Source organism: Camelina sativa, chromosome 3 (assembly GCF_030686135.1).
Source record: "Camelina sativa cultivar CO46 ecotype springtype chromosome 3, ASM3068613v1".
NCBI classification, from domain to species: Eukaryota; Viridiplantae; Streptophyta; class Magnoliopsida; order Brassicales; family Brassicaceae; genus Camelina; species Camelina sativa.
Window position 1 is genome coordinate 13094113 of NC_141882.1, and position 12355 is coordinate 13106467.

The 12355-nt window shown below is 36.3% G+C and overlaps 3 protein-coding genes across 3 annotated transcripts; 2 read left to right on the forward strand and 1 right to left on the reverse strand.

Moving 5' to 3' along the window:
- The first annotated feature begins 1483 nt into the window (after nucleotides 1-1483).
- On the forward strand, nucleotides 1484-5124 carry LOC104777062 (hyperosmolality-gated Ca2+ permeable channel 3.1). Its single transcript, XM_087503694.1, has 6 exons — nucleotides 1484-2305; nucleotides 2672-2832; nucleotides 2927-3202; nucleotides 3288-4117; nucleotides 4201-4456; nucleotides 4548-5124. Exons 1-6 carry the CDS (start codon nucleotides 2035-2037, stop codon nucleotides 4929-4931), a joined length of 2178 nt encoding a protein of 725 aa, XP_087359820.1. The 5' UTR covers nucleotides 1484-2034; the 3' UTR covers nucleotides 4932-5124.
- A 355-nt stretch (nucleotides 5125-5479) lies between these two features.
- Nucleotides 5480-7335, reverse strand: LOC104777063 (phospholipase A1-Igamma1, chloroplastic). The gene has a single exon (XM_010501266.2). The coding sequence runs from the start codon at nucleotides 7222-7224 to the stop codon at nucleotides 5635-5637; it is 1590 nt and encodes a 529-aa protein (XP_010499568.1). The 5' UTR covers nucleotides 7225-7335; the 3' UTR covers nucleotides 5480-5634.
- A 1529-nt stretch (nucleotides 7336-8864) lies between these two features.
- On the forward strand, nucleotides 8865-9672 carry LOC104777064 (photosystem I reaction center subunit psaK, chloroplastic). The gene is made up of 3 exons (XM_010501267.2): nucleotides 8865-9018; nucleotides 9122-9202; nucleotides 9278-9672. Exons 1-3 carry the CDS (start codon nucleotides 8935-8937, stop codon nucleotides 9503-9505), a joined length of 393 nt encoding a protein of 130 aa, XP_010499569.1. The 5' UTR covers nucleotides 8865-8934; the 3' UTR covers nucleotides 9506-9672.
- The last annotated feature ends 2683 nt before the right edge of the window (nucleotides 9673-12355 follow it).

Below are 12355 nucleotides of genomic sequence, written 5' to 3' on the forward strand. Positions count from 1 at the left end.
ATGAAAGAATGAAAGAATGAGTATTTATAGGATTAAAAATTATAGGAGTTATAATTAAATAAAAAAGTGTGATAGTTAATTCTAATTTATTGTTGAATTTTGGGAATGTAGAAGAAGTTACGTTTTTGTAACTATACATAAATTGAATCACACTAAAGAGAGGTGGTTGACTATCCATATAAGGAGTTACGTTTTTTAGAAAAGATATGAATATTTTTGGAGTTACAAAAGAGAAAATTAAAAGCAAATAGTGGAGTTTAGAGTTATGACAAAGGAAAAAATATAAATGGAAATTGTGGAGTTATCAGATATGTATTGGGGGACAATTTATTGACTATTGATTAAATTTGTAAACTTAATCACCATCACATCTAATTATCATTATATATAAATTTGTAATTATTATAAATGAGTAAAAAGAAAAGAAAAAAATAGTAATTAATGCAAATCAACCAATAAGGAGAGACCAAAACCTTACTTTTATATATATGATTATGTGTTTTTAACTTTTTATTACAAAAATTCATAATCTTTAAATTTTACAAAATAAATGTATATTCGCTACTATATGTATTTTAAACTATCTAAGGGATATGTAAAACATGTTTTGGTAGTAAGTGATAGCTAATTTATGAGTAAGACTAGTAAGTAATTATACAAGTAAAAAACGTTAAAAACGTTTTCTCGAATCAACACTAGAAAATATAAGGGAGTATAGACTTTAAAAGTACAAAAAGAGGAAAATCCTAAGAATAATTTACTATTGAGAAAAGGCGAATTGAGTTGTATAACAAAAAAAAAATTATAATTCCCAAACTAACCATTCTAACTATAAATCAATTATATTTTTTGTACTTATGTATTAATGACAGTTTTTGCCCTTTCTAATTATTTTATTTTTTATTTTTAACCACTATCATCCCCTCCACCATCTCTAGCTACTTTTGACTTCCGGCCACCACCACTTCTGGCCAACCTCCGACCGACATCCGACCAACTTCTGGCCGACCTCCAGCCAACATTCGGCCGACTTCCGGCCAACATCCGGCCAACCTCCGGCCACCACCACCGCCCAACCTCTGGCCTCCACTCCACCTCCGACCACCACCACTGCACATCTCCAACCACCCTACCTCCAGCCAGCCACCACCCCATTATCATTACTATCACCAAACCTAACACTAAAATGGTAATTTTAATTACCTTTTATGTTATTTTCTTAATTTTTTTAAATAGTATGCTATATTTTTCTATAATTTTTAATTTTGGTCATACAGCTAATTCACCTTTGAAAAAATAAAAGTTAAAAAGAAAAGAACAAAATGGAAATTTATACCAAACTAGCATTTAAAGAGTTTTTTCTGAACTTCCACATGGAGAAAAATAAAAGAAAAACATATGAGTAAATTCACAACTAGAAAGTAATAGTAATAACCAAGGATTTTACAAGTAAAAATAGGTTTCAACTTTCAAGACAACAACAATAGAAAATAGAAGGGAATAGAAACTTCAAAAGTACAAAAAGAGGAAAATTTGTGAAAGAAAAAAAAAGGAACAAAATGGATGGGTAAAGAAAGAGAGAGAGGGGTGCCCTGAAGTAGGGTTGAATCCAGCTCCTTTGGTGTCTCTTTCGTCAACACCTGTCGGCCTTCTCACTTAAACACGCTCTTCACTCTCTTCTCACACCTCTCCCTCTCCCCACCATTTAATCTCTTAATCTACTCACAATTTTTTTGATTCCTCCATAAACAAACCCAATTACACAAGATTAAACAATTATTAGAAAAAATATCTTCTTTCTTTTTCTTTTCTGTGAAATGATACATCAAAGATAAAAGGACAAAGGAAGAAAAAAAGCCTGTCCTCTCTCACCTGTAAGGCTGGTAATTACCCGAAGAAGCAAGAACAACAACATTACACACTTCCTCTCTTTCTCTTAAAAACGGTTACTTTCCTTCTTTTGTTCTTTTAAAAACTGCTACTTTGAGAGGATTTTAGAAAGAAAACAGAGAGCTTGCATCTGGCAAAACCCAGATGGAATTCGGATCTTTTCTTGTGTCCTTAGGGACATCCGCGGCTATCTTCGTCGTTCTCATGCTTCTCTTCACTTGGCTTTCTCGAAAACCCGGTAATGTTACGATTTACTACCCGAATCGGATCATTAAAGGGTTGGAACCTTGGGAAGGCACCTCCTTGACTCGAAACCCTTTGGCTTGGATGCGTGAAGCTTTCACTTCTTCTGAACAAGATATTGTTAACGTTTCCGGTGTCGACACTGCCGTCCACTTTGTCTTCTTGAGCACTGGTTCGATCTCTCTCTCCCTCTCTCTCTCTGGGCAACTTTAGTTTGTTCATAGAGTGGTTACTATTGAAGGATCTTGTGGATATCTGCTAATTTCTGTTGGTTTTGATTTGGGTTTGAGATTTAACCTAAGAAAGTTTCAATCTTTGGGGACAATTTGGGGAGAAAAGTTTCAAAATGATGTTTTTGTTGTTGTCTCTGACGATTCTGTTTTGCTATGCTGTGTTATGTTTGTATCTCTCCTTAAATTAAGTACCTTTTCTTGTAGATGTTGTCATGTTGATATGGTTCAGTACTTCAGTTGATGTTCACAAGAACATGACAAAGTGTTTCTGATGTCTTGAAACTGGCTTTTTTTGTTTGACGCAGCTCTTGGGATATTTGCTTGTTCCGGTCTTCTTCTCTTACCGACTCTACTACCTATAGCCGCAACAGACCACAATTTAAAGACCCGTTCAAAGAACGCCACAGATACCACAAGCAAAGGAACATTTAGCCAAATTGATAATCTATCAATGGCTAACATCACAGTAAGTAATCACAATCACAAACAAAGACTTCATTTTCAGATATTGCGGTTTTGATCTTCTAAAGCAAAAAATGTGTATCCTTTCAACTGAACAGAAAAAAAGTCCGAGGCTTTGGGCGTTCCTAGGAGCTGTTTACTGGATATCTTTGGTCACTTATTTCTTCTTGTGGAAAGCTTATAAGCATGTCTCTACATTAAGAGCTCAAGCTCTCATGTCCACTGATGTAAAACCCGAGCAGTTCGCTATTCTTGTTAGGGATATGCCTCATCCGCCTGACGGACAGACACAGAAAGAGTTCATTGACTCTTATTTCAGAGAAATATACCCTGAGACATTCTACAGATCCCTTGTCGTAACAGAAAACAGCAAGGTATCTATCTGTTTGTTCTGCACTAATGTTTTATGCATCATATTGTTAAAACAATTTTAATCTTTGCTCTTCGTTTGATTTGTAGGTTAATAAGATATGGGAAAAGTTGGAAGGGTACAAGAAGAAACTTGCGCGTGCAGAAGCGATAAATGAAGCCACTAATAACCGACCCACGAATAAAACCGGCATGTGTGGACTAGTTGGTAAACAAGTAGACAGCATTGAGTATTACACCGAGCTAATCAACGAGTCTGTAGCCAAGCTAGAAACAGAGCAGAAAGCTGTTCTTGCTGAAAAGCAGCAAACTGCAGCAATTGTTTTCTTCAACAATAGGATTACTGCTGCATCAGCCGCTCAGTCTTTGCATTGCCAGATGGTTGATAAATGGACTGTGATGGAAGCTCCTGAGCCTCGCCAGCTCATATGGAAGAATCTCAATATCAAGCTCTTCGGTAGAATAATCAGGCAGTACTTCATCTACTTGTTTGTTGCAGTCACCATTCTGTTTTACATGATCCCAATTGCGTTCGTCTCTGCTATCACCACTCTTAAGAATCTTCAGAAGATTATTCCATTCATAAAGCCAATTGTGGAGTTAACCTCCGTAAGAACTGTTTTGGAGTCTTTCCTTCCTCAGATTGCTCTCCTCGTTTTCTTGGCGATGTTGCCTAAGCTTCTCTTGTTTCTTTCCAAAGCTGAGGGGATTCCTTCGCAGAGCCATGCCATTAGGGCTGCTTCGGGGAAGTACTTTTACTTCTCGGTCTTTAATGTCTTCATCGGAGTTACCCTTGCTGGTACTTTGTTTAACACAGTGAAGGATATCGCGAAAAATCCCAAACTCGACATGGTCATTAACCTTTTGGCTACTAGCCTCCCTAAGAGTGCGACTTTCTTCTTGACCTATGTTGCTCTCAAGTGAGATTTTTTTTTTTTGCTCCTTTTAACTTAAACAGTATATACATTGTTCGTTTGTTCTCTAACTCTTATGTTGTTTTCAGGTTCTTTATCGGTTATGGCCTTGAGCTGTCTCGGATCATACCTTTGATAATCTTCCATTTGAAAAAGAAGTTTCTCTGCAAAACTGAAGCAGAGGTGAAAGAAGCTTGGTACCCGGGAGACTTGAGCTATGCGACTAGGGTTCCAGGAGACTTGCTCATCCTCACAATCACGTTCTGCTATTCCGTTATTGCTCCTCTTATCCTCGTATTCGGCGTCACCTACTTCGGTTTAGGCTGGCTCGTCCTTAGGAATCAGGTCAGACTCTCTCCTTAATTACTATACCCATAAAAACTTAGGGTTTAAAAATGTGATCTTAAACGATTTTATTTGGGCTTATGTATGACAGGCGTTGAAAGTGTACGTCCCATCATATGAGAGCTATGGAAGAATGTGGCCGCATATTCACCAGCGCATACTAGCAGCTTTGTTTCTATTCCAAGTAGTTATGTTTGGTTACTTAGGAGCCAAGACATTCTTCTACACGGCCCTCGTGATCCCTCTGATCATCATCTCTCTCATCTTCGGTTACGTGTGCCGCCAGAAGTTTTACGGAGGGTTCGAACACACAGCTCTTGAGGTGGCTTGCCGTGAGCTGAAGCAGAGTCCAGACCTGGAGGAGATTTTCAGAGCATACATTCCTCATAGCTTGAGCACTCACAAACCAGACGAACACGAGTTCAAAGGCGCAATGTCTCGTTATCAAGACTTCAATGCAATATCAGCCGCTTAAAAAATTTGAAGAGGCAACCCCAAATTATCTCATAGATTTGATTTGTTGTTGGTTTTTTCTAGAAGCTCTTTATTGTTGTTGTGTGTGTGAATTTTAGGGTTTGCTTAGGATTCTTCTTTGTATGTGTTCTTGGGTTGTTGTAACATGTAACTTTGTAAGCTACTTTTAAACATCAACTTGATTTTCATCATCATGATCATGATTCTTCTACTGCTATTGATATTTTTATAAAAAAGATAAAGATCGAATCTGGTTGGTTCATCACATCAGTATAAGACAGACAATTCTTAAAGCAATTTAGCATTTCTTTTTCCGGAAATTTACCAAAATAGGCGCCCACTTCTTCAAACGTATTTTTATATTGAGATATGTGATCTTCATATCATGGTTGAAAGTTTTTGAAAAAAATTTGACTTTTGAATTCAAGAGAGAGTGTTAAAGATCATTCCCATGGTTGAATCCGTAAAATATTGTCGTTGTTGTTAGATTGTTTTGTTGGTTTAGAGTAAGACTGTAACTAAGGTTTAATCTGTCTCACTGACACGTTCTGTTGCAAATTGTATTTAATATAGCTTCAAACATATATACATTATTGTCACAGTTTGATCTATGTTGATGGAGTAGAAATGTTCTAACCAAAACTCACAAAGACAAAACGATTCAAGAATTAAACAAATAAATGGAATGCAAACTGATTTATTTCTCATAAGCTATGAATCGGTTTTGGGCCGGTCGATAACGGAGAGGGGATATCTTCTGACGCACGGACGGGCTTCACCCACCTGCCGGTCTGTTTGTTGAGGATCAAACCCTTATGTGCCACTTGGTACCAACACTCAGGTATTCTTAGATGATCCAACAACATATCTGTGCTCTTGTTCACTGAAGCAACGTCTCTCCTCGCGTTAACCCTAAACCCTGATTTCTTGCTGTGGAAGCCATCCAAAACATGGAGATAAACCTCGAGATTATGAGACCTCGCTAAGTCCGAATCGCGTTTTACGTAAGGCGAACTGAATACATCGAGCTTAAGCTGTGTTCCGACGTGCCTGTAGACCCAATTGAGCCTTGAAGTTATCGGGTTAATTTTGTTTAGTACTTTGTTGAACACGATACCAGGAAGCTTAGGGACAATATCTTGCTTGTTCACCACACGTAACACCTTGACACCTAAACTGTTTAGCCTTTCCTTGAACGCCAAGTTACCTACTCTTGGCGCACCAAACGAGAACACAGAAACGTTACCAGATAAACCCGGAACATCTCTAGCCGCTTCATAAGCATTCATAAGCGCCAGGGCGCCTCCAAGGCTATGACCGGTCACGGTTAGGCTCACTTCTTCGCCTCTATCCTTAAAAAACTTCACTAGCCGCTTCACTTCCTCCATCGTCTGCTCAGATGCGCTCTCTTTATTGTATCGTGTGAGTTCGCTTTTGGAGTTATAGATACTAAAAAACCCACTTTGGACCTTGACCACGTTCTTGCCATGTTCTTCCTTGCAATCGAACGGCTCTTTACTTGTTCTAAGATCCATGAACCATTCCGTGGGAGTCACAGTTCCACGCCACGCCACAACAATATCTCTCCGACCGATCCTTAACGACTCTCTGTCTCCACTCACAGCTAAAAACCCCATCCAGTTCGAATCTTTGCTCCATGTCTCTCCCATAGATGAGCTTAAGAACCACTGAGGAACATCGACATGAGACATCGCGTAGATGAATTTGGTTACCTTGTAACCATGTTTGGTCAAACCAAGCTCTTCGAAGAGTTTGTTCCTGTTGAATCTAGAGCTTCCGCAGAACTCGGATAAAGGATCGAAATCGAGTGAATCGTAGACGGATTCAACAAATTCTCCATATTTGGTTACTTCTCTCCTAAGCCATGGATGCAGAGGATTGAGAAGATTCTCCCAATTGTTGCTACCGTGAAGCTCACGCCACATTTTGGATATGTTCTCCCTTGGAGACGCAGCCGGAGTCATCAAATCTCCGCGGTCTAAGAAATCCGCGGCTGAGTATTTAGGAAGCTGAAGTAAAAACGCTAGCGATTTGGTCGAGTCGTTGGAGATTTTGCAGATCCTCCGGGCCACTTGAGACAAATCTTGTTCTTCCTTTCGTGATTTAATGTGCAAGAGGTGTTTCTTGGTAACCAAGAAACCTGGGAGATGTGACTTGACCCGGATCTTGATAGACTTCCATGCCAATTTCAGCTTCAACTTCAATCTCCAGACCCGTTTTGTTCTTCTTCTCCTTAGCTTTCTCAATGGTGTTTTGACCAATGCGTTCTCCATTTATATGAGTATATATTTCAGGTTATGATGAAGATGATGATAAAAGAATTGATGTGTGTTCGATGTGCTTTACAAATGATCTCTATGTGTTATATAAATGAAGAAACATATAAACTCACACGCGCATATATGTTACTTCTAGGAAGATACTCAGATTAGACGAAGAATAAATGTTTGACCCGGTATAATATCTTCGGTTTAGCGGGCAAGTAAGCAAAGTGGTTGGTTGCTAATAGAATCAGATCCCCGGTTCAGGTAAACTGACCAGATCCAAAAGCTCTAGGTCGATGATATAATTTTCTAAATTTCCTCTCTTAGAACGGTTTAATTAAGTCAAAACACATTTCATTTTCTCAAAAATGATTTAGTTGGTCAAAGTAATAAAAATACGCCATGATGTTAGTTTTCTACAATTTATTCTTTGGCAGCTTAAGGACTTAAACAACTGCGGCTGCTATATTTACATAGAATTATGGAGTTGATTAATGATTATGTGTTAAGGACAAATCAACTCTTAGAAGAGTCTACTGTGTCGGCTTTTGTGTTAGGTTATATAACTTCATTTTCCTTCTAATAAACGGGTCCACTTATTTATGATTTAGAATTATTGCTGTTGGCTTGCTACTGGATACGTTACAGAAAATCCAATAAAATCCAACAAAAAAATGTTATTGGCTTACTTTGTTCAAAAAAATAAAATAAAAAATGTTCCTGGCTGACTAGATGAAAATAAAGAAACAAACATATCTCATTGTATAAATAAATGCATGTAAATTGACGTCCATTTCCGACCAACTGGTTTAACATAGTTGATCAATTTAAAATTCGGTGAGAAATTAATATTTTTTAAAAAGGATTATGCTAGTTTATAAAAATGTTACTATTGGCTTACTATAAGTTAAAACTAGCATAATCATCTTTTCGAAAGATTAATCATGATTATGCTAGTTTATAGTTATACTATCTTAAAATAATATTGTGGATAAGTTGATGATTCTGTATGAAAATCTTGTGGACTTCAAGTGGCTTATTAAGGTTGATGATAGTTGTAGATAAGAATTTCTAAGTTATATTAATGTTAGAAGGTATGGATTTGACCAAAACAAAATAGTTCATGTACGATGATTGGTTTGAAAAAACTTAATTCACAAACAATAGGGTAATGAATTGACCAAACTCGAAAGTGTCCTTCAAGGCAAGTTCGTCCGCACGTCAACGATAAGACATCCTTCCTATTCTCAGTCTTACCCTTCTTCTCTTGAAACAATTATAAAAATACCACTAAACCCTACAGTAGACACTAGTCTCTTTCCCATTGCCACCACTCATGTGTTGTTCAGTTGTTGAGACTTGAGACCACGGTCCACTTGAAGTTGAAGTCCCACAAGGTAATGCAAAGTTCAAGTATATGTGCTTAGATTTAATTAAGTAATAAATGGGCCTGCATGTGAAGCCCATATAAGAAAGGATCTTTCTGAAAGAAGACGATGAGACACCCTTATCCAGAGTTAAAATCCGCCAATAGACAGTCGACGAGTCAGCAAGAAGTAACCTAAACAGAATCCATTTCTGTGATCGCCAAGGCCACACGATGATTCCTGCCTAAATCATTTTAAAGACTGTAAGAAGAACAAAACTGCGAAAAAACAAGAAATACAAAAATCTGAGTGCACAAGAAAATAAAAAGAGTTTGAGATTCAACTTAAGAGTATGACGAGCACTATGATGACTACATTGCCACAGTTCAATGGTCTTCGAGCCACTAAAATCTCCGCAGCTCCTGTTCAAGGCCTGGTTAGTAATTTTCATTTTTTTCTTGATTCAATCTTTAGATGCTGATATTATATGAAATGGTTAATTATATGAAATGTTTTTGTTTTGTTTTAAACGCTACTAGGCAAGTGTTCAGCCCATGAGACGCAAGGGTAATGGAGCTTTGGGTGCCAAGTGTGACTTCATTGGTTCATCAACAAATCTGGTAACGAAAGAGATAAAACAAAATAAAATGGACAGTAGTTAAGTTTTAAGCAATGACTAATTATGTTTTGATTAGATAATGGTAACATCGACGACGCTGATGCTGTTCGCCGGGAGGTTCGGACTAGCGCCATCAGCCAATAGAAAGGCGACAGCTGGACTTAGGCTGGAGGCACGTGACTCGGGTCTACAGACAGGTGACCCGGCCGGGTTCACCCTCGCCGACACATTGGCTTGTGGTACCGTTGGTCATGTTATCGGCGTTGGAGTCGTGCTCGGCCTCAAAAACATTGGTGCTATCTAAAATTTGTTGAAGCTCTTTTATTTGATGAATATGTAAAATTTGTAGATTTTTATAACAAATGTTCTCATGAACCGGAGGGAGGTCTAATGAGAGTTGCAAGTCTTTATGTTTATAATGTTTGGATCGCATTTCATTCTCTTTAATTGATGTGTTTGTTTTTCTTCGAACCCTAGCTAGCTAGTATATGTCTTAGTTAGATCTTGAAGCTTTTGTTTCAAGGAATTTTCTTGTCAGAGGATTTGATGCATAGTGTCATTTTGCAAAGAGAAAGCTGAATTTCATATAGTCTAATACTCTCCTTGGAACACCAACAAGATATAAACATTGCAATCCAGTGTCATATAATATTTTGAGGGTCTAGCATTTTACAAATCATGAAGAAAAAGGGTTTCACGAAGGTTTTCAGATTTTTTTTTTGGCTTGTTGATCCATGTTTAATTTGTTTGTCATCTGATAACGGATGATGGAGTCTGGAGATAATCTTCCAACAAAGTTGATAAATGTGTTCGGTTAAGTGTCGCCAAAAGCCTAAAACTAGAGTTCACTTTAGTTTTTCAAAGTTTTTTGAGCTATTCTTATGCTTAATTGTTTTCATTTTGTTAGGCATTAAATCTGCATTGTGTTATAGTTCGAATTGATGGTTACTGTTACATACTTACAGTAGTCGTTTCGGCAATAGGAAAATGAGGTTCCCCTATAACATAGTCAAACGATACTAGTAGTATCATACTACTATTGCTTTCTTGTGTCTCCTCCATCATTAGTTTTTAGTACTCTAGCGCTCCACTTGTTTCCATATTCAAAGATTATAAAAATTACAGACTTAATAATAATAATTTTACTTACAAGAGTCGTTAACTTATAAGGTTACTTCGTTTATTTTGGCTTTTAAAAGATTTGTTGAAGCTATAGTTTTAGAATCCTATGTTAAATAAGCCGCCTAGGTGACTAATGTAGTATATAACATACTGTATATAGTTAACTTTAACGAGTTACACACTTGGCTTTTCCATTATTCAGGGACTATCTTCTCTAGACATTTCCTCTTCTGTAATTTTAACTTATTCGGGAAATGACAAATTTGCGAATAGGCGAGGACATTTTTTCATAGATACTTTAGTATGTCTGCAAAGCACATAACCGTTTCCTGTTTGAGAATATCAGTGAATATCCTCATGAATCCCTAGAACTTGCAGTTAGGGAAGTGTCAACTTGTAATCAAGGCGATGGCAAAGGAGTCTACATTGGAAGATCCTTCGTGAGCCACAAAGATATTATTCCTAGGTCGCCTCTAATGGAGTACATTTGAATGCCAATTTACTTGGATGATTATTGTATGATATTCAGATTAATTACAATTAACATTCATCAAATATTCGACTTGGTTTTCACATCTATTTTCCATTTTCTTGTTTATTATTTGTATCGAATTAATATTGTAGCTTTAAAATTCGACTTCGACCCAATCATAATTAAGGCTAGGCCCATACATTTTTATTTGTAGTAAACTTCTCAGTTCTCATGTCGTAGATAAAATCAACCAAAATTTCCATAAGAAACTTGCCAAAAGACAACATGCTCGCGTGGTGGCACCTTGGTATTGGATCTTGAAACTAAAAAGTATACAATTTACAGTTACCAGTTTGACCTTTTAGTGTATACATATTCTGCTTAAACTTGAATTAGTTGGATACTTCCGGTAAAGATATATAATTTGAAACAAATAGATAAATAAATTTGGAAAAAGACTTTATTGTACGCAATCGATCATCGATGTCGAGGTCGTATGTGTGATGAGTAAATCATGAGTACTACTATTACATACTTTTTTTTTTGTTATTCAGTGATTTTAGTTAGTATAGTGCATGTGCAAACAAAGCATATGTTGAGTCAAAGTCGGATCTAGCGTCGAGGCGTTTTAAAAGATCTGAACAAGAATCCCTAAAAACTATTGGCCAACTCGTAATATATTTTGTAACTGAAAAAAATGAGAAGCAATGCATTTATAAATTGGTACTTGAACTCAGAGAATAAAGTCAAGTAGTAAATTGAATCCGACAATTTTATTTTTAAATTTTTTTTTGTAATAAATAGTGTTATACTCTCTCTATTTCAAAATATAAGATATTTTGAGTGAAAGCACGCAGATTAAGAAATAATCATTTTTAAAAAGTTCAACAAATCATAAACAAAACTGTATAAAATAAATAATAAAAAATAGAAAAATAATCTAAAAATTACTTAAAAAGTTGAAAACATATTATATTATGAAACGGAGAGAGTAAAATTTAAGGGGGAAAAAGACAAAAATTGTGTGAGTTTGAGGCATTCAAATGGAAAAAGGCAATTGCCAAAAAGAGAAAGCGAAGATGATTAAAAAGATAGTTGCACTTGTGTTCTATGATCCTTCCTTCTCTCATTCATTGCGAGACATCATCTTCCGTGTGGACCATTTGCGTATTCACCTTTGGAGATCTTTAATTTTATCCACTGACAACTGTTATGAGCCAATGATGCATATTGCATATTTGAGTTATTATTGTCTTTTGGTAATTTTCCTTTTAGTTGAAGATAATATATTGACAATTAAAATTTTATATACAATACAAAATTTCTAAACAAAATGAGCAGCAAAATTATGTTAAATCACTAACTAAACTTATAAACAGCGGTATGTTTTTAAGCACTAATCATGTTAAATTGCAAAATATGTAGAGTGGTCTACATATGCGTTTTTTTTTTTTTAAATTATTTCATTCAGTAGTAAATTTTTGATATATCTATTTTAATCGCCATATATATAATCTAAGAAACACTAACATATTTGTATGTTTTCAAAGATAATTTACT